This window comes from Cynara cardunculus, assembly GCF_001531365.2.
Source record: "Cynara cardunculus var. scolymus isolate 2C chromosome LG 1, CcrdV1, whole genome shotgun sequence".
NCBI lineage: Eukaryota > Viridiplantae > Streptophyta > Magnoliopsida > Asterales > Asteraceae > Cynara > Cynara cardunculus.
In genome coordinates this window covers 3849974-3860717 of record NC_037528.1, presented here as the reverse complement: position 1 = coordinate 3860717, position 10744 = coordinate 3849974, and the positions used below count along the sequence as shown (strand labels likewise).

The following is a 10744-nucleotide window of genomic DNA, read 5'->3' as shown; positions in this document are numbered from 1 at the left end:
GAAAATTAGATTGCGATGCCTAAAAATGTCATTTTATTGTTGGTGTTTTTCTTACAAAATTACAAATTAAAAAACTATAAAAAACATAAAAACAAAAGTGAATCTACAACAAAAACAAAAACAATCAAAATTCTCACAAAATTCTAAAGCCTCAATGGAGACTTCTTCTTAATCCAAGTTCCAATGCCTTCTTACATATAATGATAAACTCGTGTATACTCTTCTGTCATAGATGAGAGATGGAAAAGAAGAGGGGAGAGCGTACCAGTAATTTAAAGCTCGTACATGGAGATGGAATTGGAGAACACATAAATGAAAAAAAAACCAAAGATTGAAGGGTTTAAATATTGAAGTTGAAACGTTCCAAGAGAAATGGAAGAGTTTTTGAGTTAAATGTGAAAATTAATTGGATTTAAATATTGAAGTTGAAACGTACCAAGAGAAAGGGAAGAGTTTTTGAGTTAAATGTAAACATTAATTTGCAAAATTACTAAGAAAGAAAAGTCAAAATGTGGAAAAAAGAGAAAAATAGGATATTTGCATCGAGGAGATGCCACGTTAACCTATCATGATTTTGCTTTATAGATATATATAGATGTTTCAGTTTAATTAATATTTTTAGGCTTTTTTCAATAGATCATTAATTGGAGTCCTATCAAATACTTGGAATTTTTCTGGTTGTTTTCCCATACTTTATAAAATTAGTCGAGATATGACAAGCTGACCCGTATACCTGATAATTACTAACAGAATATTCCAATTTAATTAACGATCATTTATAAGGAATGTTATGAAGAGTAGACTAAATACATTTTTATATATTGTTAAATACTTGGTATCTATTATTTTTGTGCTCGATACTTTAATATTAAGATTTAGGGAAAAGTTTTAAAAAAACCTAATGGACTTTAGTGTTTGAAATGATTAAGTTTTTAGACAGTTTTTTGGAACAAATAAGTACTTGGAGATTCCAAAATCTGTTAAATAAACTCTTGGACTTTCTAAAATCTGTTACATACATTCTTATGACCTATAAAACTGGTTAATGTGATAAAATAATGGAAAAAGTCTTAAAAAAGCCAATGTACTTTCATATTTTGAAGGATTAAGCCTCTAAACATTTTTTGAACAAAAAAAGTAGTTACATTTAAAAAAAATTATTGATGAAATTTATTTTAATTAAAAATAAAAGATATTATGTCAGTGATTTTCTAAATAAAATAAAAAGGGATTTAAAAAGAATACTGATTAAATTTATTTTAATTAAAAATAAAATATATTTCGTATATGATTTCTCAAATTTAAAAAAGGATCGGTGATGAAACTTATTTTAATTAAACATAAAATATATTTCGTTGGTAATTTTTTAAATTAAAAAAATAGAAAATAATTTGATTAAATTATTGACGAGTTAACGATAAAATTTAACTAAATACATAATTAATTAAAATTCGTCGTTAGTGTTCATTGGTATATATGCATGGATTATTTATATCTAATTGATGACTAACCTGACTACCGTCAGATGCTCGAACACAATAACATGTTCATAAGTGTGAAAGATCGTGCTTGAATCTTGTCGGTGATATCATTTTACCGACGGATTAGCGACGAATTTTAATTAATTCTATTTTCTTAATTTGAAAAATCACCAACGGAGTATATTTTATTTTTAATTAAAATAAATTTCATCAGTAATCATTTTTAAATCTTTCTTTATTTTTTAATTTAAAAAATCACATACGAAATATTTTATTTTAATTAAAATAAATTTAATCAATAATTACTTTTAAATCCTTTTTTATTTTTTTTATTTGAAAAATCACTGATAGAATATATTTTAGTTTTAATTAAAATAAATTTCATCAATTATTCTTTAAATGTAAGTTTTAGTAAATCTTGTTTTATTTTATAGATGTAAGTGTTTTTTTTTTTTTTTGTTCAAAAAATGTTTAGAGACTTAATCCTTCAAAATATAAAATTTCATTGGTTTTTTTGTCAGAATTTTTCCATTATTTTACCATATTAATCAGTTGTATATGTTATAAGAATGTAGCTGACAGGTTTTAAAAAGTCTAAGAAGTTATTTAACATGTTTTAAATGTTCAAAGATTTATTTATTCCAAAAAATTATACAAAAACTTAATTATTCAAAATACTAAAATCCATTAAGTTTTTTTAAATAATATTATTTGATTTGATCTCGATGTTATAAGAAAATGCATGTTGTAAACTTGAAAACACGTAGAATCTGGAGTGGGGGGGTCAACTGTTTAGGTGGCGGCCAAGCATTATCCGAATAAGCCCAAGTTGGGGAGGACAATGCGACAACGACGTTTTATCTTCCCAATTTCAACCCTGGGTCCCACCTCACCCTACCGGCTACACGTGATGGACATGGGTTGGACGGTTCATGGCTCTGGCTGCTCCTTACTCCGGCTCAGACCAACCAAATAATTCGTGGTCCAAGGCTTTTCTAACGTTTGGATCCCTCCAAAAATATAATTTCATAAAAGATACGGTTATCTGTTTGTTGTTAAAATGAACCCAAAAAGGAGGTGAGCGAAGCCGAAGCATATGCTATGGGTGAAGTGTCGTCTTGAATTGAGTAAATACATATGATGATTGTGGCCCCTATAAATAACCCCCATCCCCCTTTCATTTTCTTCATCACTACTCGACGTGTTCTTTCCCCCATCCTTGATAATCCCATCAAACAATCTGGAACTCAATAATCAACTCATAATGGATCACCGCAAGCCGCAACACGGAGGTTCTTCGTTTACCGAGAATCTGTTTGGCCCAAAGGATTCGCCGTCCACCTCCACCTCCACCTCCTCTTCCTCCTCGGGCCTTTTCAGCTCTGTTTTTGGTCCCTCCTCCACGGTATATTTGCGTTTTTAGTTCATCGTCGTATTCACAAACAAAATGATTTAGTAGCCTCACCCTTTACTGTTTCTATGTCAGGGTCTAGGAAGAGACTCATCCCACTCTAAGAACACAGGATCATCCAAAAAACAGGAATATGGAAATGGCAGGCATTCAGCACCAGGTTGGTATAAATTTTTTATAGATAATTAATGTATCTACTTACATATGGCTTCTATCAATAACCTCATATTTTGGCAATAATAGATTACAAGACACAAAGAGGCAATGGTGAAAAGCAAGGGAATCCCATTTACCAAAATGAAACAGTAGAACCAAGCTATCTGAGTTCATCCATTTATTATGGTGGCCAAGAAGTTTATTCTCCAAACCACCAAACCAGTCGCCCTCACCATACTGTGAGCATCTTCACCTTTTTTTGTTATATATTCAGCAACTAAATGTTAAGACTAACAATGTCTTAATATGCTTTTTGCTTAATTAGTTCAAGAAAGATGGAGGAGACGACGATCCAAACGGGAGCAGTGCTTCCAGGGGAAATTGGTGGCAAGGTAACAACTTCATCATGCATAAAGATTGCAATAAAGCAATGCTGCCTGCATAGTTTCTGGCCCAAATTAAGATCTTGTTTGTGTTTTCCCACAGGTTCTCTCTACTACTAAATAAACTGGGAGTTGGAAGACGGTAAAGTTGGGTTGTGGTGTTCCTTGTGGGGTCTTCATTTTCATGAAAGTTGTACATGAGCTGATGTTGTGCTCATTCAAGAGTCCTCATGTCTGTTTGTCACTTTGTTTAAAGGCCTTTCTTTAGTTAGAGTTTCAAAGGTGTCTATGTATATCTCCAAATGATCCATCTATATATAGTATGGAGTATGCGACTTGTTTCTGTACCTAATTAAGACGGTTTTTGACTTCTCCCAACTAAGATTTATATTATTCTGTTATCTTTGACAGAATATGCATTTTTGGTGCATTTAACCCGAAAGATACCAGGGTTTTCTAGTCGTTACCCCAGTCTCTTATCTCCATCGATAATGCCAGCCTGGCTTAGTTAAAGTTGGGTTATGTCCAAGGATCAAACCTGGTTCTAGGTCGGACCATACTGTCACACATAGGCCTCCTTAAGCCTGCTAGATCCAAGAGGGAACGCACCAGCTGATCTGATTCCATGATATCTACGTTCAATAATCGTGGAATATAGAACAATGGCATTTTTGTGCCATAAGATGAAGTAGCATGGTATCTTCTTTAACTCAAAAGTAGCCAACTTGCTTCCAAGAGATTGCTATCAAGAACCACATTCCACCATCTTATAGTACCAAACATATCTAAATGAAATGCAAAATTCACATTGCTTTTCTTAAGATCCATATATTGATCATATAAAGGTTCAACAAGAGACACCAAATAAGAACATATATGGAAGTTTTTTGGAACACAATAATCAAACTACCAGTAATTTATTTACTAAACACATGAGCAGAACAAACCCTTGACTAGAAAGAATCAGCCAACACACATTTCATACTCACTGGTACAACTTGTAGACATCCACATGACTTACATGGAAACCAGTAGCTTTCAAGGCAATGTATAAGCTGCAAACAAACAAATTTCAACCATGTCAGCCTAAAGAAAGAAGATCGGATAGTTGGTAAAAGCAGTAGAATCATGAAACCAACCTCCACATCGATAACCAACAGGACGATCAGCTATGTCGCATCGTTTCGGAATGGTCATGGCAATCTCGGGCTTGATCCCAGAACTTTTGGCAGTGTTAGACAGCATAACTGCACAGAGGCATTTCGGGTTTTGCCCCAACTTTTTCACCTGAGCACAGCAACTGGAAGAAACAGAAGCATGTTCATCTTGCGCAGCTGATGCACAAGGAGCGAGCTTGAACGCTTCCATATCAGGGTTCGCTTTCCCACACTCACCAGCTCCATCCACTTCACTCAATCCAGCAATGACAACAGCCACAAGAAACCCCAACAGGCATATGTATTTCATTGAAGCTTCCATGTTCTCTAAGTTCTTTGTATCCTTGAGCAGAATGCAGAAACCAATTGCAGATTCATGGGGTTTTATACTGGTTTAGTAAGTATAAAAGTTGCTTACACGTAGTTTACACTATCTTGAATGGAGGAAGCACCATCAAGAACTCATCTTTTTTGTTGTCTGTTGCATCACTAGCACCATTAAAATACAACTAAATGTTCCAGTTAATTATGTTATGAGCCTACGACAATCATTATAGGACCCCTTAAACAAGAATTCAAGATGTTCCACTGAACAGATGTCATCTGCGCAAGAGAGTGGACATTTTCTCTCAACAAAACCCCATCTCACCAACCACCCCATTATCCCTAAGAACTTGTACATATAAACACTCTTCATTTCACAAAAACAATAATATATCACCGAAAGCAAATTGAATGCCAGATGTTGTAATGGTGACAAAGCATGATCTCAGTTGGGTCTCCAAGATTTCTTGCCTAAAAGACTCGTAGCACCCAACACAAACATCTAAAAAGATTCAGATTCAAACATAGTTATAATCATTCAAATATCAAATTAATATGATTTAACGAGTGAAAGCAAACAAAACAAAGAAAACATAAATCAAAAGCCCCAAAGGAACAAAAGTCACAAGAGGAATCACAGCACCGTAAGTGTGCGAACTCCCACAAGCCAAAGTCCCAAGCTTGATCTGAGCCACATTAACAAGAGCCATCATTAAGAATCCGCACCCACAAACCGAACCCGCTGCAGAAATCAAGTACCCGACTCGAAGAGCGTTCCTGTTAATGTGACACATGTCAAAAGTGAAGATCATAAGCCGACGAGTCTCGCACGAGTTCTTGGCTATCCGGATGGCTTGTTTGAGACTCAAAGCTACAAGGCTGGAGAAGAGGAAGGAGCTGAAGGAGTAGACATGGAAGCAGATAAGGTTCTCGGCGATCTTTTGACCAGCTACACAATTTGGATCATTGACGAGGCTATTACGGGGGTCGGTAGGTTGCCAAGCTAGCCCGATGAAAACCGCTAGCGTGAACAAGGAGTTGACATTGACGATACCATCAAGGGCTGTTATGTGGATAGTGGTGGCGAATCGGCTAGTTTCTCCGCCATCAACGTTCATTGTTTTCTTTTCCGGCGTTAATCTGGAGATGGTTGTGAGTGGTGACAAGAATGTAGATACCCGGCTTCGATTTAGGGGAACGCAGCGAGTGTGGTGTGTTGTTTGGACAAAGAAGCGTGTGCGTCGATTTCTGATGTCAGTGGAGTTGTTAGGTTGAGTTCATCACCGCCTGGATCCAAACAACGGATCCAATTCCAATCAGCCCATATTCATCTACTTGCAAATTATTAATTTTAATTCGTAAAAATCAAATCAAAATGGAGAAAAATATATATCAAATTAAAGATAATAAATTCATCGAATTTTTTATGTAATTAAATTTATTTTATTTCAATTTTTTTGTATTTCACTGATTTTTATTTCAAAATTAAAGGGAATTATTTGTTTTTTTTAACCGTAATTTGTTGAATAATCTCAATTTTGGGTCTTTTTTCAAGGTTCTCATTCTTATATCAATAAAACGATAAAAATCAAGTTTTGGCTCTGATGAAAAATATTACATTTATAGTTTATTTTGGAATTTAAATTTGTTTAAATGCGTTATGAATTAATTTAATCAAACATAATCAGTCGCAAAAATAAAATAAAATGATGTAAATAATAATTTATATTTTATTATACTATTTTTTAACATCAAATAAAATATTTTAAACATATTTATTTCTACTTTGTTATAATTTTTAATAATATTCTCACATCTATTAATTGTTTATAAAATTAACCTGTCGGTGGAGTTAGTAGTGGAGTAAGTTCATCACCGCCTGGATCCAAACAACGGGTCCAATTCCAATCAGCCCATTAACATTGTTATATTATTATTTTTTTCTAAATTTCAATGATATCTTTAAATTCATATATTATTCAAAAATAAAATTATTATTGATTTTTAAAAATATATAAAATCGTATTATAACATCGATAAAGACAAATAATAAAATAGAACATTAAAATTAATATGTGTCTTGCTGCATTGCACTATTACTCTTCTAGTTTTTAATAATATTCTCACATCTATTAATTGTTTATAAATTAAACCTGTTTTGGATGATAAAATTTGTATTTTTGAGTTGAAGTTCGTTGACAAAAATATAATCAAACAGAATATGAAAGTGAACTTTTAGCATCATCAACTAAACATAAACAGTGATATTATCTGAAAACCCCTATAAACTCTCTTTCCTTTGATCCATTCTTCAAATTGTGGCTCAGCGATCCGTTCTCTTTGACTTCACCGGAGTTCGGTTTTCCTTTTGGCTTGGTTGACCATCCAGGGTATTCCGAGCAGGCGGCATATCTGCATTTCTTGTAGAAAGACAACCAGGACCTTCTAGCAATTGACAACTACTCCTGACCCTTGTTTCACCACCAAGATAGTTGGTTAAAGCCCGTCTGACCCCACAACCCCGGCTTGGTGGTTTGTTACTGTTGCTGTTGCCGGTTAAGAAAGGAGTTCGGTCCCCTCTTGCAGGGCTTATTAGCGGTCCAGGTGAAAACTTTGGAGTTCCAAAAGCTGTTTTGTATGGTGAGCTTGAGGTGGAAACTGAGACCCTCTTGTGACTACTTGTGCTGACTCTAGATGATCGATTCTCTGATTGTTTAGATAAGTCGTCTACATATAGTAGATCATCGATTCGTGCCACAATGTTGAATGCTAAACTCTCCAAGACTCTTGAGTAACCCTCCAAAATCGACTTTCCTACATCCTGAAAGAAAGAAAATCATGCAAGTTCGTATTACAGTATTCAAAAGCTTTCACATGACAAAACACAGGACTAGCTGAAACTTTGCAATATGATTATATGATACCTTGTTACATTGAATCTTGCTGGTGTCCAATGAGGTTTGAGTGAGAGAAGGAAACCGGTGTTTCAAGCAAAGCAAGAGGCTTTCTGCTCGTTCAGCTAGTAAATCCCTCTTATGCCCATCGGCCATTAGGTCCTTGACCATATCCCACGACGTTTTAGCAGTTGATCTGCTTGGGGTGGGTAAGGGTCTAGAGGGTCGTTTACGCCATATGTAGATTGCTGCCTCCACACGGTTTGCAATTTCTAGAGCAACGTGTTCAGAGGAAAGATCAAGGCAATCTAGCAAACATTCTGATGAGAATTGTTCGGAGATTATATACTGATAGATCACGTCCCCTAGACAAGCTCTTCCATTCTAGAAAATACAGAACCCAGTATTAGTACTACGATAAAGAAGAGAATGTAAGATCATGGATCTTTTTTGTTTTTCTACCTTTGGAAGGGTATCCAAGTATGAATCAGGAACCTCCATTTCAGATAAAGAAACGCTGTTGATTGCCATGGCAGCTTTTAGAATCTGATTAGCAGATTCACGCTTATGGTTTAACTGTTTCCGTGTATCTTCTCGAAGACCACCAGCAGGAACACGTGGCACAGGTAGCCACCACTTCTCTGCTTGGCGCTGTAATGGTTTACGAAAAGAGGCTAAGCCATCAGGTTCTGGCGTTGTTATTCCCTTATCAACGTACCAGAACTCCGTGCTAGTGAAACTATCTAGTATTTCCTGTGATTTTAAAACATAAACAGTAAAAAGATCAAATCTTTAGATTCAATAATGGTTCCCTGAGGAATTTTAAAAATTATAGTTTGAACATTAAAAGCTAACCAGAAGCATGTTGTCTAGTTTCCGAAGAGCTGGAAGGTTGACAAAAATATCTGATCTTGGTCTGCAGGTCATGATCTAATGTAGAACAATTTGCAGCATTTGTTATCACAACGATATATACGGGTTTTTACAATCTTGAAGTAGTAATGATCTAACACATTGATTTCAGATACTGGATTTGACTCGAGAAAGTCAAATTAGTGCTTGTTTCTGTAGTATTAGGTAAGTTTTTAAGCCAAAAGAAGAATTACCTCGAGCTTACTTCCATCGGGTAATGTTTGCCAAGAGGGTTTAAATTCGACAATATGATCACCAACACAAAGAAGGCATTCCATCTCCCTTTGCCACATTTGTTTCTTCTCAGAAGGCAAAGGTTCCAATCTCCACAGTTGACCAAATGCAGTGGCTGCACAAATAACATAACACAAACCCATTGTTTTATGAAATTAACATCAAATAAGGCTGGCCCGGGTGCAGAAGGGCTCATCGGGTTTGCTCGAAAAGGCTTAGAGGGAAAAAGCTATAATTACCACAAAGATTTGTGATGGCATTTGAGATGGCCAAAGCTGTGCAAACCCCTTTGCCACTTCCAGACATGTCTTCACCAAGCAATAATTTACCAAATTTCTCTTTCATCATCTCCATTTCTATTCAAGATTAGTAGCAAAAATAGGAAATAGATGAATTAAAGAAGGGAGGGAGACAAAAAAGCAAATGGAATCGAAAAAGTGATAAAGTTTGAAACTTTTTTTCAAACACATCCCTAAAACACCCAGCAGATTCGAATTCAAATATGAAAGACACATAATTCATAAATTTGAACCACAGGAAAAGGAAACTATGATTCTACTGTGCTAATCTGATTAAGTACTCACCTACTATTTTCCCAAACTCTCACTTTTCTTTAAATGTCATGAAGGAAATGATTCGAAGAAACAAAAAAGTACAACATACCTGAAACTTTGGTAGCCATTTTCTTGGTTTTAGATTCACCATCAAAATGGGTTTTTGTTTTTAGTTTGTCATCAGAAGCATTACAGCATTTGCTCATCACCTGAGCCTTTCTAATAGGCCAACCAAGAGGAGTAGGGGAAGAACAACATTCTTTAGAAGAAGTGACTGAATTGCTCGAATTCGAACTTGTTGTTCTGCTCTCGAACGAATCAAACCCATCATATTTTGGACTTGAATCACCTGAATTTTCCATCTGAAGCTTCACCCAGCAACTCAGAACCCCAAAATGTCAGATCTTTTTCTGCCTTTTCACCTTAAACACAATAACCAAATCTGTCAGAACTCTGTTTCTTGTTATGATAATTATCGACCGTAACTCATCAAGGCCTGTGATAAATAATAACATAACCTATGTTATGTGGGTTACTGCTGGCTTTGATTCAACTGCTAAAATAGCTCACGACTTCCAAAATTATAAAGAAAAAGGGTATGTGTTCCTTCGAAGAAGACAGGATTTGGGGAAAAAGAAGTGGTTTTGTTGAATGTGTTGAAATTTGATTTGAAGAAAGAAATGGTTAAGGGGTCCGTGGGATTTGATTCAAAATAAGGGTAATTTAAAGGGCAAATGATGTAGCCGTAGGGGAGAGAGATTGGTCGCAAATTCAACTCTTGAGACTCTTACTTTTGGTGATTTGAATAAGCGACAAATTACTTTTCCTTTCTCCTATTTTTTTCTTTCTAAAATTTAGAATTCAATTCTTCCCAAAACTACATTTTAAACTACTTGTCCCATCTAAATTTAAGGGGGTGGCTAATGGCACCCTTATCATGTGCTAATGCCACTCCTAATTAGGTTTTAATCATTTGAGTTTTATAAATTTTTGTGTTTTTTTGTTTTTTTGTGATTATTACTTTTTATTTTATTATTAATTAAAGAAAATTTTAATTAATATATATTATTTATTTAATTTTCTGTTTTATTTATTTATTTATATTATATTTTAATTAATATAAATTATTAATAAATATATATTATTCATTTTGTTTTCTGTTTTTTATTTGTGTATATTTTATTTTCTGTTTTATTTATTTATTTATATTATATTTTAATTAATATAAATTATTAATA

At 34.4% G+C, this 10744-nt stretch overlaps 4 protein-coding genes across 4 annotated transcripts; 1 reads left to right on the top strand and 3 right to left on the bottom strand.

Annotated features, from left to right (window-relative positions):
• Positions 1 to 2460: 2460 nt before the first annotated feature.
• On the top strand, positions 2461 to 3807 carry LOC112522485. Its single transcript, XM_025131628.1, has 5 exons — positions 2461 to 2886; positions 2968 to 3052; positions 3136 to 3287; positions 3374 to 3440; positions 3535 to 3807. The coding sequence occupies exons 1-5, from the start codon at positions 2746 to 2748 to the stop codon at positions 3549 to 3551; spliced, it is 462 nt and encodes a 153-aa protein (XP_024987396.1). The 5' UTR covers positions 2461 to 2745; the 3' UTR covers positions 3552 to 3807.
• A 414-nt stretch (positions 3808 to 4221) lies between these two features.
• Positions 4222 to 5029, bottom strand: LOC112523440. Its single transcript, XM_025133040.1, has 2 exons — positions 4571 to 5029; positions 4222 to 4486 (listed from the first exon to the last, which is right to left on the bottom strand). The coding sequence occupies exons 1-2, from the start codon at positions 4908 to 4910 to the stop codon at positions 4470 to 4472; spliced, it is 357 nt and encodes a 118-aa protein (XP_024988808.1). The 5' UTR covers positions 4911 to 5029; the 3' UTR covers positions 4222 to 4469.
• A 302-nt stretch (positions 5030 to 5331) lies between these two features.
• Positions 5332 to 6174, bottom strand: LOC112521606. The gene has a single exon (XM_025130558.1). The coding sequence runs from the start codon at positions 6028 to 6030 to the stop codon at positions 5473 to 5475; it is 558 nt and encodes a 185-aa protein (XP_024986326.1). The 5' UTR covers positions 6031 to 6174; the 3' UTR covers positions 5332 to 5472.
• Positions 6175 to 7107: 933 nt separating this feature from the next.
• On the bottom strand, positions 7108 to 9095 carry LOC112523219 (rop guanine nucleotide exchange factor 5-like). Its single transcript, XM_025132741.1, has 5 exons — positions 8913 to 9095; positions 8662 to 8736; positions 8269 to 8559; positions 7837 to 8190; positions 7108 to 7733 (listed from the first exon to the last, which is right to left on the bottom strand). Exons 1-5 carry the CDS (start codon positions 9093 to 9095, stop codon positions 7236 to 7238), a joined length of 1401 nt encoding a protein of 466 aa, XP_024988509.1. The 3' UTR covers positions 7108 to 7235.
• Between the last annotated feature and the right edge of the window lie 1649 nt (positions 9096 to 10744).

Bases quoted from the DNA above. Each gene is read 5' to 3' on its own strand.
- LOC112521606 (XM_025130558.1), bottom strand. From the start codon at position 6,030: ATGAACGTTGATGGCGGAGAAACTAGCCGATTCGCCACCACTATCCAC.
- LOC112523440 (XM_025133040.1), bottom strand. From the start codon at position 4,910: ATGGAAGCTTCAATGAAATACATATGCCTGTTGGGGTTTCTTGTGGCT.
- LOC112522485 (XM_025131628.1), top strand. From the start codon at position 2,746: ATGGATCACCGCAAGCCGCAACACGGAGGTTCTTCGTTTACCGAGAAT. The intron at 2,887-2,967 runs GTATATTTGCGT...TTTCTATGTCAG, and splicing joins TTTTTGGTCCCTCCTCCACG to GGTCTAGGAAGAGACTCATC. The intron at 3,053-3,135 runs GTTGGTATAAAT...TGGCAATAATAG, and splicing joins TGGCAGGCATTCAGCACCAG to ATTACAAGACACAAAGAGGC.
- LOC112523219 (XM_025132741.1), bottom strand. From the start codon at position 9,095: ATGGGTTTGTGTTATGTTATTTGTGCAGCCACTGCATTTGGTCAACTG. The intron at 8,560-8,661 runs GTTAGCTTTTAA...TTAAAATCACAG, and splicing joins AACTAGACAACATGCTTCTG to GAAATACTAGATAGTTTCAC. The intron at 8,191-8,268 runs GTAGAAAAACAA...TGTATTTTCTAG, and splicing joins ACTTGGATACCCTTCCAAAG to AATGGAAGAGCTTGTCTAGG.